Below are 12,001 nucleotides of genomic sequence, written 5' to 3'. Positions count from 1 at the left end.
TATCCCCATAAAACCCCGCTGCTCTTTAGCGCTGAGTCGGAACAAACAGCAATCCGTGGGAAATCCAAACTGCCGTTTGTTCCGATTCAGCATTAAAGAGCGGATTTTCCTGGGACATGGAGCTTTAAAGCATGGACGGTGCAACAGGAAGTCTGGATGAGCCCTCATTCTTGGTCAGTGTTAGAAATTAGCCGGGCGCCAGGCACGTTTCGCGACTGGCGTAGGTCCGATTGCAACCACGTGGAGAGCTCTGGTTGCCAGGTTGGCGACTGACACCTCTACCCAGCTGGCCCCTCCTGCTTTCTTAAGCAGGTCAGCAGAAGAGATTATTTATTGCATTTATATGTCACCTTTTTCTCCAAGGAGTCAATGGTTCACCCCACTCCTCAGTTAATCCCTACAACAGCCCTGTGAGGTAGGGCTAAGAGGTTGTGATTGACTCCAAGGTCACCCTGTGAGCGTCATGACTGAGTGGGGATTTGAACCCTGATCTCTCAGGTCCTAGCCTGACACTCTAACCACTATACCACCCTGGCTTCCCAGTGTCCTCCTGCCATGGGGCAGCTCTACAAATTAAGTTGGTAAATAAATACATTATGGGGAAAGCGAAATGTCCCTTGGAGAAGGATCTGAAATATTTCCCCAAACTGCGGCCCTCCAGATGTTTCGGCCTACAACTCCCATGATCCCTAGCTAACAGGACCAGTGGTCAGGGATGATGGGAATTGTAGTCCCAAACATCTGGAGGGCCAAAGTTTGGGGGTGCCTGATACAGAACCACAAAATACACAATAGAAATAAAAACAACACCCCAATAGCCCCCCCCCCATAGAAACACGCTTTTAAAGGGCATAGGATGTACATCAGATCCCTGGGGTGAGCTTTCCAGAGACGGGGAGCCACTGCAGAGAAGGCCCCGTACTCACGTTGCCACCCTCCAGACCTCTTGAGGAGGAGGCACACAAAGGAGGGCCTCAGAAGATGATCTCAGGGTCCGGGTAGGTTCGTATGGAAAGAGGCGGTCCTTGAGGTATTGTTCTGAAAAAGAAACCTCATTGATTAAATAAAAGGGGGGGGCGCTTAGACATTCCATTGCGGTGACCATAACCTAGGTTTAAGGTGACATTTGGCAATTAGCTTATATATCTGAGTTTCTAACACTGCATCTTGATGGAGAGTCTGGATTTTCTTTGCATCTACCTCAAACAATTTTTTTAAAGCAGCGATCTTGGAGAAATTGGTATGTTGGCTGCACATAGGTTTCCACCCCAGCCTGTTAGTCTGAGCGGCACTGGCTGCGGCTGATTGGGAGTCGTAGTTTGGGATGGCAGAGAAATTCGAATTGCTTCTTATCCAAATGCAAGCTTACATGAGTCCCACTTTCTGAAACAAGAAGCAAAACCAAAAGACACCTATCCTATTGGAATTTGCACTTCTCTGAATTTTGCCAAGCAGTTCTCCCACCAAGTAATGCGTGGCAAACTGCATATACACCGGGGCAGAGTGTGCACATAAATGCACATATGCGTGAAAATAACATATTACAGCAAAAGGCATTATATCGCATGGGGAAATGTGTCTTTGGGGAGAAATTAGCATTAAAATGTGGGTGGATTTTTCAACGGGGGCTTAATTTCCCGCCCACCAACAAACTGCTGTGGAATGGTCAAAAGGCCTGGAAACGATGCCTTATGAGGAACGGCTTAGGGAGCTGGCTATGTGTAGCCTGGAGAAGAGAAGGTTAAGGGGTGATATGATAGCCATGTTCCAATATATAAAAGGATGCCATATAGAGGAGGGAGAAAGGTTGTTTCCTGCTGCTCCAGAGAAGCGGACACGGAGCAATGGATTCAAACTACAAGAAAGAAGCTTCCACCTAAACATTAGGAAGAACTTCCTGACAGTCAGAGCTGTTCGGCAGTGGAATTTGCTACCAAGGAGTGTGGTGGAGTCTCCTCCTTTGGAGGTCTTTAAGCAGAGGCTTGACAGGCATATGTCAAGAATGCTTTGATGGTGTTTCCTGCTTGGCAGGGGGTTGGACTGGATGGCCCTTGTGGTCTCTTCCAACTCTATGATTCTATGAATTTATGAATCACCAACGCAGAATCTAAAGAAAGGGATCTTATCATTTGTGTGCGCTCCGATGGCTGGCTTTATGTCAGGGGTCAGCAAACCTTTTCAGCAGGGGGCCGGTCCACTGTCCCTCAGACCTTGTGGGGGGCCGGACTATATTTTGAAAGGGGTGGTGGTGGAAATCAACAAATTCCTATGCTCCACAATGCTTTGATGGTGTTTCCTGCTTGGCAGGGGGTTGGACTGGATGGCCCTTGTGGTCTCTTCCAATTCTATGATTCTATGAAGCTTTGTTAAATTGAAGCCTTGAAAAATGAGAATCTGATGTTGGCATGTTATTGGCACATCCTCAAGTTGAAAACATCTGGGAGCGTGTCACCTAGGTAGACTCTGAAGCCGGCCTGTAATACCTCTTCGGAGTAACCTAAGGGGGCTTTGGAGAAAGCTTTTTTGGGATGAATCTGGGCAGGAGGCTTAGCCGGTCGGCTGTGATGCCACTTAAGCCTTAAAACAACACAATCCGATTTAGCTTGGCCGGGCAAGGGAGGGGGGCAAAGAGCAATGTAGAAGGGTTCAAGAGGCTGTGTGTTTGTATGCCAGGACAAATCCCTTCTTAGCAAAATGAGTTAATTCTACTTCTGTCTCTCTCTCTCCCCCAGGTGTGGCCTGCACTGTTATCCTCATGTACATTCTCTGTACGGACTGCTGGCTGATTGCAGCCGCGTACCTGGCCTGGCTTGTGTTTGACTGGAACACTCCGAAGAAAGGTAGGGGAATAGCTCAGTCGGTAGAGCGGGGAGACTCGACGTCTCAAGGCTGGGGGTTCGAGCCCCACGTTGAGCAAAAAGATTCCTGCCTTGCAGGGGCACTCCCAACAATACAGTTCCGTGATTCTATGCGTCGAGGTGGAGGCAACAGCGTCGGTGTGGTCCGTATCCCCTGCACACACGCAGAGCGGCAAGTCTGCTTCATCCCAAATCCATTCAAAATTTTAAAGAGGGGAACCCCCTGAAAAAAAAACATGCCGGGCATTGCCATTCCAATGGTCTGTGTGTGCTACGTCTTGTGATTGATTTTGTGGGGTCGGGCTTACTTGCTCCCTCCCCCCATATTTTATTTAAGTTGGCACCCCTGGAGACGATCCAGGGGGCCTTCCTTGGATTTTTGTCCCTTTTTAAAAAGAGCCTGCTTCCCGGGTTCTGAGTCTTCTTCCCTTGACAACTGCACATCCTCTTTCATCAGTTGTTTCTGATAAACCGCTGACAGTTGCTCCATTCTTATTATTTCTTATCCCAAAAGGTGGGAGAAGATCAAAGTGGGTCAGAAACTGGGCTGTCTGGAGATATTTCCGGGACTACTTCCCAATCCGAGTGAGTACTGCTGCGACCTGTTTTTCTCTGGCTTCCAAACTTGCCTTGTTTGTGTGTGTGCTCCTGTGACTGCTAACAACAATAATTTATTTTTTTATACCTTGCCCATCTGGCTGGGTTTCCCCAGCCGCTCTGGGCGGCTTCCAACAGGATATTAAAAACACAATAAAACACTAAACATTAAAAACTTCCCTAAACAGGGCTGCCTTCAGATGTCTTCTAAAAGTCAGGTAGTTGTTTATTTCCTTGGCATCTGATGGGAGGGCGTTCCACAGGCTGGGTGCCACCACCGAGAAGGCCCTCTGCCTGGTTCCCTGTTAGCTCCCTTCTCGCAATGAGGGAATCGCCAGAAGGCCCTCGGAGCTGGAACTCAGTGTCCAGGCTGAACGATGGGGCTGGAGACGCTCCTTCAGGTATACTGGGCTGAGGCCATTTAGGGCTTTCAACCTTTCACAGCTTGATTGGACCCCATTTCTTAAGACGGTGCCTATGGCTCAAAGGCACCTTTTACCATCTATGGGAGGTATGCCAGTTGCAATCTCCCCTAGCCAGTGAGAGCCTGGGCTGTGGAAATAGCATCCACAAGGGCCACTGAAGAACAACCATTGGTTTTGTTCTCCGAGCCTTTTGTTTTCTAAAATGAGATATGGCTTACAAGAGTAGTAGAACCAATTTACTCTGGAGAGTGGAAATGAATGACAGAGAAGACAGACAGCTGCTAATGTTAACCTGAAACTTCACCCTAGAAATCGGGCTGTTTCTGGTGTCCGAAAAATGGGTCCATTTCCCATATTCACGTAAACCTTGGGCTCTTGTTTGGAATGGTTTTTGCTTGTGTGATTATATTGCCGTAACCGGCCCTCACAGCTTAGGTGAAGGACAGGGCGAGAAGTCTTATAAATGAGTAACTACCAGGTGATGTAATTTATTTCAAAATATTTCGTTCCAAAGCAGCCAAAGACAACTAAAAACCAGTTAAACATTGATATTGCAAAAAAACAAGCAAGATCTTATAAACAACAACAAAAATATTTCTGTAGCATCCTTCGTCCAAAGATCACAAGGCAGTTTACAATTTTAAAAAGCCAAAACACATAACGTAGTAGCAAATGCAAACAACATCCCCTCCTCGTTTAAAAGGCCATAGATTGTTTAATTAGCCAAAGGCCTAGGGGAAGAATTTTCGTCTGGCGCCAGGCGAGCCTCCCTGGGGAGAGCGTTCCAAAAACGAGGAGCCACCACAGAAAAGGCCCTTTCTTGTGTTGCCAACCTCCGGACCTCTTGCGGTGGAGGAACACAAAGAAGGGCCTTAGATGACGATCTCAGGGTTTGGATAGAGAGAGGTGATCCTTGAGGTATTGCAGTCCTGAGCCGTTTTTATAGGTCAGAACCAGCACTTTGAATTGGACATGGAAACTAATTGGCAGGCAGTGCAGTCGGGCCAAGATCAGTGTACAGTGGTACCTTGCTAGACGAATGCCTCACAAGACGAAAAACTCGCAAAACGAAAGCATTTTGCGATTTCAATGGAGACTCGCAAGACGAAGTTTCCTATGGAGTGCTTCGCAAGACGAATTTTTTTCGTCCCATAGGGTGCCTAACAAGACGAAATTTTTTTCCGTCTTGCGAGGCACCCTATGGGAAACCGCACTTCAATGCGTTCCTATGGGAGCCGCTTCGCAAAATGAATTTTTCGCTATACGAAGCGACGCGCGGGACGAATTAAATTCGTCTTGCGAGGCACCACTGTAATATGCTCAAACCGCCTTGCCCCGGTGACCAGCTTGGCTTCAGAATTCTGCACCAGCTGAAGTTACCGAACAGCCTTTAGAGGCAGCCCTAAGCATAACGTGTTGCAATAATTTAACCTCAAGGTTACCAGAGCATCTGTCAACCAAAGTTATGTTACGCTTAACTTGCCGATTTTGATAGAAAAGGCTGTTAAAAGGCACAAAACAAGACGGGCTGCTTTTTTGTTTTTTGCTTGCTTTCTTCAGGCACGGTAAAGCCACCTGACCCACGTTCTCTGCCTGTAAATGCGCAATAGAAGGGGCTCTGATAACATTTCCCTTTTCATTTATGTTTGCGATTATTTGTGCTCTTGGCGGTCGTAGGAGACCCTGCTTTCAGTACTATTTATGCTTGCAGATTTCTGGGCAGGCACACTGCTTTGTTTCCAATTGGTGCATGTCCTATAGATTCCTGCTGTAAGCCTCTACCATTTGACACCACAATTTTTTGCGGGGAGGGGAATGCCCTGGTTTTGTAGTGCGCTTGCTCTTTAGCCAGCGGCGTAGCTAGCCGCTCGGGTGCCTGGTGCGGGGGCGTGTCCTGCAGCTGGGGCCGAGGTGATCCGCCCATGGGGCGGGGCAATCCACCCGTGGGGGCGGGGCAATCCACCCATGGGGGCGGGGCGAGCCTCTCTGCCACCTCCCCCTCAGCTGCCCGGTTTTCGCTTGTCAGCTGATCCTAACTCTGCCCAAGTGTGCATGTTTTCAAACAGCTGCAGGCCATGGGCACCTTTTAAGAAACGGTCTTGAGTGTGTCTCTGAGCCTGTAATGCGAGAGGAGACCTTTATCGTATAATAATAATAATAATAATAATAATAATAATAATAATAATAAATTTATTATTTATACCCCACCCATCTGGCTGGGTTTCCCACAAAATATTAAAATACAATGGTCTGTTAAACATTAAAAGATTCCCTAAACAGGGCTGCCTTCAGATATATGCCTTCTTATAAAAGTATTATTCTTGTGATGCAGAGCCTTTTGTTTTTCTTATGCAACAGCAAAGAAAGAAGGCTGTTCAACCAGAAGGATTTTTTTTCTGTTTCTGTTCTTGACGGCTTACCTAGCTATCTGGGGACGGAACAGCAACGTGGGGCTAATGAATTCTTAGGGCACGTAAACTGAGCTGCCGTGGTCAAGATCAAGTTGCCATTCCTAAGCTCGACAAACTTCCAAGACACACACACACACTCTCCTCCATCTCAAGGGGGCAACTTTTCTCCCCATTTCAGTGGAAGTAGCTTGCATTTCTTCTGTTCCGGTGAAGTAGCTTTACATTAATTTTATCTCTCTATCTCTTCCCTCTCCCTCCTCAGCTTGTAAAAACCCACAACTTGGCGACGCACAGGAATTACATATTCGGTTACCATCCGCACGGCATCATGGGGCTGGGCGCCTTCTGCAACTTTAGCACGGAAGCCACGGGCGTGAGCCAGAAGTTTCCTGGGATCCGGCCGTACCTCGCTACGTTAGCCGGGAATTTCAGGATGCCCATTTTGAGAGACTACTTGATGTCTGGGGGTAAGGATGAGAAAACCTGCCGACACAGCACTCTCTCAACACGGCAATAAGTGGCGGGTGGCGCTGTGGTCTAAACCACCGAGCCTCTTGGGCTTGCCAATCGGAAGGTCGGCGGTTTGAATCCCCGCGACGGGGTGAGCTCCTGTTGCCCTGTCCCTTAACTTAGCAGTTCGAAAGCATGCCAGGGAAGCTTCGTCGGATCCGGCTCTGTCGGGCGGGGTGGGGGAAAGGTGAAGGAACGATCCTGCGCCTTTCCCCCACGGCTGCCAAGCCCCATGCCGGCGAGAAGCGGCGAGAAGCGGCGGCGGGGGAAGACGTTCCCCCGCCGCCGCGTCTTGCCTGCCTCCCCCGACATGGAGCGCGGCTTCGGACATCCTCCGAAACCGCGCTCCATGCCGGCTGTGCGCGGCAACATGCGGCGGCGGATGAAGACGTTTCCCCGGCGCCGCGTCTTGCCTGCCTCCCCCGACACGGAAGGCAACTTGGGATGTCTCTGAAGTTGCCTTCCGTGTAGATGGAGGCAGGTGGGAGGCGGCGGAGGGTGACGGAGGCGAAGCGCGCCGATGGGGGGACGTTTTCGCTGGCTGCCTCCCCCAAGCCAAGGGGAAGGCAGGCGGCAAAACACCCCCGCATTGGCGCGCTTCGCCTCCGTCACCCGGAGACGAAGTGCGCCGATGGGGGGACGTTTTGCCGCCTGCCTTCCCCTTGGCTTGGGGGAGGCGGCCAGCGAATCCACTTCTCCCCCCCTTCTTCTCACGCTACAGCCTTTGTGTTCCGCTGGTCTCTGCCGGTTGCCCCTCACCGGCAGAGACCAGCGGAACACAAAGGGGAATGAGCTGCAGCGCAGAAAGAAGGCAAAGGAAGATCAGCTGAGGGGCGGTGACAGCTGTCAGCGCCTCGCAGCTGATCTTCCTTTGCCTTCTTTCTGTGCTGCAGCTCCTTCCCCTTTTGCTAGAGGACTGCCCTGTAGGTTTTGTGATTGGAGGTTTTTATGGCCACGCTTCGCAAGACGAAGCGGCGGCCATAAAAAACCTCGTCTTGCGAGGCAACCTCCGATCGCAAAACCTATTCGTATAGCGGAAATTTCGTTAAGCAGGGCATTTGTCTAGCGAGGCACCACTGTAATAATAATAATAATAATAATATTTTATTTATTTATACCCCACCCATCTTGCTGGGTTTCCCCAGCCACTCTGGGCGGCTCCCAACCAAATATTAAAAACACAGCATTAAACATTTTAAAAAAACCTTCCCTAAAGAGGGCTGCCTTCAATATATAAAACATTGGTCCCTTCATGTGTATACATTTATTTACAAGAACTTTTTTATGTGGCCAAAGAAGGAAAAAGAACCCAAGGCAGTTTGCAACAAAAAAGAGCACAGATGCCACTGGTGTATATATATATATATATATATATATATATATATATATATATATATATATATATAATATATATATATATTTCTCCTTCTGGTTTAGAAGAGGGGTGGATATGTGTGTGTGTGTGTGTGTAAGATGGAGAAGCTTCTAAACAGGGTTGTTTCTTGCCTGCTAGCTTTGAAGGCTGCCTAGAGCAGTTGGCCGCTTGCTTAGGCCTGAGCCTCTTCACAAGCCACCAGATGGGGACCTGGGAGGACCCTGGCCAGGATTAAAGGAGCCCCCCCCCCAATTGCATGCTTCTTTCTTCCTCTCCCTCACCTTCAGTAGGGAGGCCAGTGGTGTGGAAAGATCTGGAGCACTGCCCAGTCTCTTTGCCCTTGGCTATTTGTATTGGCCAAGAAGGAAACTGACATTTTTTGGGGTGTGTGTGTGTGTTAGCATTAGAAAGTGTGGCAGCCTACAGGATCTTTTGTGTTTAAGGAGAAAAGAAAGCAGAAACAGCCTAAATACGCTGTCTAGATTAGCCATCCTCTCGTAAAATCTGCTTCCTGTTCCCCCAAGCAGATGAACTGGCTTGGCTCGGTGAAAAGCATTATTTACTGTTTTTTTTTTAAATTTACCTGCTGCTTTTCTTTGGTTATTTTCTGTGGCATTTTTGAGCTCTTTTTATTGCGTGTTGCACATCTCCTTTGGACGTGTGTGTGTGTGTGTGTGTGTGCTTAAGACGGTGGATAAATAGCGATAACCACCAACAATTTTGTTGCCCTTTCCTGCAACATCTGGATAGCTCCATTTATGTATAAGCTAAACAAGCTATAGCTTAGGGCCCCACTCTCTTAGGGACCCCCCAAAAAAATTACAGGAAAAAACACGATGTACATTTCCAAAATATAAGATAAAAAAAACAAAATAACAAAATAAAACCTACATACAGCAACAGTGTTTTGTGTTGTGTAGGCTCCTATGATGTGTAAGTCATGGGCCCCGCCTGCTAGCCTGCTCCCTAAAATATCCCTGGTTTGCTCCTTTCTATATATAGGGTAGGGACCCAGGTGGCGCTGTGGGTTAAGCCACTGAGCCTAGGGCTTGGTGATCAGAAGGTCGGCGGTTCGAATCCCTGTGACGGGGTGAACTCCCGTTGCTTGGTCCCTGCTCCTGCCAACCTAGCAGTTCGAAAGCACGTCAAAGTGCAAGTAGATAAATAGGTACCGCTCTGGCGGGAAGGTAAATGGCGTTTCCGTGCACTGCTCTGGTTCGCCAGAAACAGCTTTGTCATGCTGGCCACATGACCCGGAAGCTATAGGCCGGCTCCCTCGGCCAATAATGCGAGATGAGCACGCAACCCCAGAGTCGCTCATGACTGGACCTAATGGTCAGGGGTCCCTTTACCTTTATATATAGGGTGCCTACATTGTGCATGGACTGGTTGCAAGCATGTGCAAAAGGCTTGAGATACCTATTACAGTGGAGTCCAACCTTTTTTCAAAGAGGGCCAAATTTGAAGAAGTGAAGGGCCGTGAGGGCCAACCAAAGGGCCCGGCAAAGTTGTTTTTTAGGATTGAAGTTGTTGACCTTTTTTTAAGGATTTTACCCCAAAGTTGTTGAGCTATTTGTTAGTGTTGAAGTTGTTGAGGTTTGTTTGTTTTTGGATTTTGCCCCAGGAAATAAACTGCCACGGGCCGCATTAGGCCCGCGGAACAGACTTTGTGCATGCCTGACCTATTAGGTCCATAAGTTCCCATATAGCATATATTCAACACAAAATAACAGTGACAATTTGTTGTTGACAAAGGACAGCTGGACATATAAAGGGCCCCATTACCTTCAGTAGCCTAGGGCCTCATCAAACCTAAATTCTGCCCTTGTGCTATTCATGCCGATGACAGCTGCATATTCCTGCATTGCAAGGGGTTGGGCTAGCAGATGACACGTAAGGTCCCTTCTACAATTCTATCATTCTCCCCTTTGTCTGAAAGTTCTTTCTCTCTCCAAACGTTCAGGTATTTGCCCTGTGAACCGGGACACCATAGACTACATCCTTTCCAAAAACGGGAGCGGCAACGCCATTGTGATTGTGGTGGGGGGCGCTGCCGAGTCCCTGAACTGCGCCCCCGGCAAAAACTCGGTGACCCTGAGGCACCGGAAGGGCTTTGTGAAGCTGGCGTTGCGCCACGGGTAAGCAGGCGAGAGAAAAACCATAATCTTTCGCTGTGATCAGTAGATACGCAATTGCTTCTCTACTTTTTTTAAATTTTGAAATCATTTATATTTGATTTTACCAATACAAAGTTATAAAAATCCAAATATGTATCCATATACGTATAGAGATTTCTCTAAATCTCAGGACTTCCCCCCACCCCCTCCATGGGGGTCCCATTTTAAGCATTTAAAACTGCATCTTCTGCCAAACTCTTAATTTTTATATCAATCCATATTATCCATGGTAAGTGTGACGCTACAAGTTAGATCAAAATCCTGCCAATGTTTCCATCTGCTTGCAGCAGTCTCTTAGATAATAAAAACATAACTTTAAAATAAAGTAATAAGTTACTGTGGCATTTTTGTATTGGATCAGATTGTTTCTTTGGCTTGCCTTGCGTATAGCAATATAAAAAGGAGGTATACACAAACTAAAAGTTAAATCAAATGACCTGAAATGCTTATTCCGCTGATAGAGCATGCAAAAACAAAACAAAAAAAGGGATACTATTTTCACCAGGGTGGATAAAAATCAATGATTTTTTTTTAAAATAAATAAATTGGATTTTAAAAAATTTAAATCAGATTTTTTAAAAAATTAAATTGGATTTTTAAAACATAATGCTATTGGAGGCAAAATCTTTCTAAAGATGCTTTTCTATTCTAGTTACATTTTAGTCCAAAGTCTATTCATCAGGAAATGTTTTAAGTTTTCCATGTGTGCCAAAACTCAGTCTAAGTTTTTTTTAAAAATTGCTTAACCATATCAGTTAACAAAAATGGATACATATGCTATAATGTTATGGTTTTAGTTAAGTAAATTGTTTAAATTGTTATTGAGGAAATGATTATTTTTCTCCTTCCAATAAAGTACAGCAGAAAAGTTGTCCAAATATAAACAGTTAACTTATGAAACCTCACCATAATTTCATAATGATCTGCCTCTATGTATTCCTAACAGCGTAACCAAATCAGTAATTTTCGATATAACTCTGAAAACTGCTCTGAAAATTTGTTATTACGGAACCGAAACCTTCATCTGGTTTGTAAATATTGAGGTTATACCAGCAAGGAATGAGTCTTTCTGCAATTTTTTTTAAAAAAATTAAAAATTAAATCACTGACTAGTGATTTAAATCAGTTTCTGACTAGTGATTTAAATCGTGATTTAAATCAGTTTGATTTAAATCAAATCCACCCTGATTTTCACACCTCTCTTCCAGAGCGGATTTGGTTCCTGTGTATTCCTTTGGCGAGAACGAAGTCTACAAGCAGGTGATCTTTGAGGAGGGATCGTGGGGGCGCTGGGTTCAGAAGAAGTTCCAGAAGTACATTGGCGTGGCCCCTTGCGTTTTCCATGGGCAAGGACTTTTCTCCCCCAACAGCTGGGGGCTGCTGCCATATCCCAAGCCCATCACCACTGTCGGTAAGGATCGCGGTTGACGGAAGGAAATGCACTCAACCCCTTCCGTTCCGTACATCAGTGTTCGCCAACCTGGCGCTCTCCAGATTTTCTTCTAAACCAGGCACCCCCAAACTTGGCCCTCCAGCTGTTTTGGGACTACAACTCCCATCATGGTTTCAAACTACAAGAAAGAAGATTCCACCTAAACATTAGGAAGAACTTCCTGACAGTAAGAGCTGTTCGGCAGTGGAATTTGCT

The 12,001-nt window shown here is 46.8% G+C and overlaps 1 protein-coding gene across 1 annotated transcript in view; it reads left to right on the top strand.

Moving 5' to 3' along the window:
- The window catches only part of DGAT2 (diacylglycerol O-acyltransferase 2), a 44,867-nt gene that overhangs the window by 27,661 nt on the left and 5,205 nt on the right, over window positions 1-12,001 (top strand). The window contains exons 3-7 of the mRNA XM_035115823.2: window positions 2,733-2,840; window positions 3,373-3,443; window positions 6,554-6,758; window positions 10,140-10,314; window positions 11,562-11,764. Of these exons, the coding sequence (XP_034971714.1) occupies window positions 2,733-2,840; window positions 3,373-3,443; window positions 6,554-6,758; window positions 10,140-10,314; window positions 11,562-11,764 (762 nt within the window). The remainder of the gene's footprint in view (window positions 1-2,732; window positions 2,841-3,372; window positions 3,444-6,553; window positions 6,759-10,139; window positions 10,315-11,561; window positions 11,765-12,001) is intronic.

The sequence above is a fragment of the Zootoca vivipara genome, chromosome 4, assembly GCF_963506605.1.
Source record: "Zootoca vivipara chromosome 4, rZooViv1.1, whole genome shotgun sequence".
Taxonomy (NCBI): Eukaryota; Metazoa; Chordata; class Lepidosauria; order Squamata; family Lacertidae; genus Zootoca; species Zootoca vivipara.
This window is presented reverse-complemented; position numbering and strand designations above follow the sequence as displayed.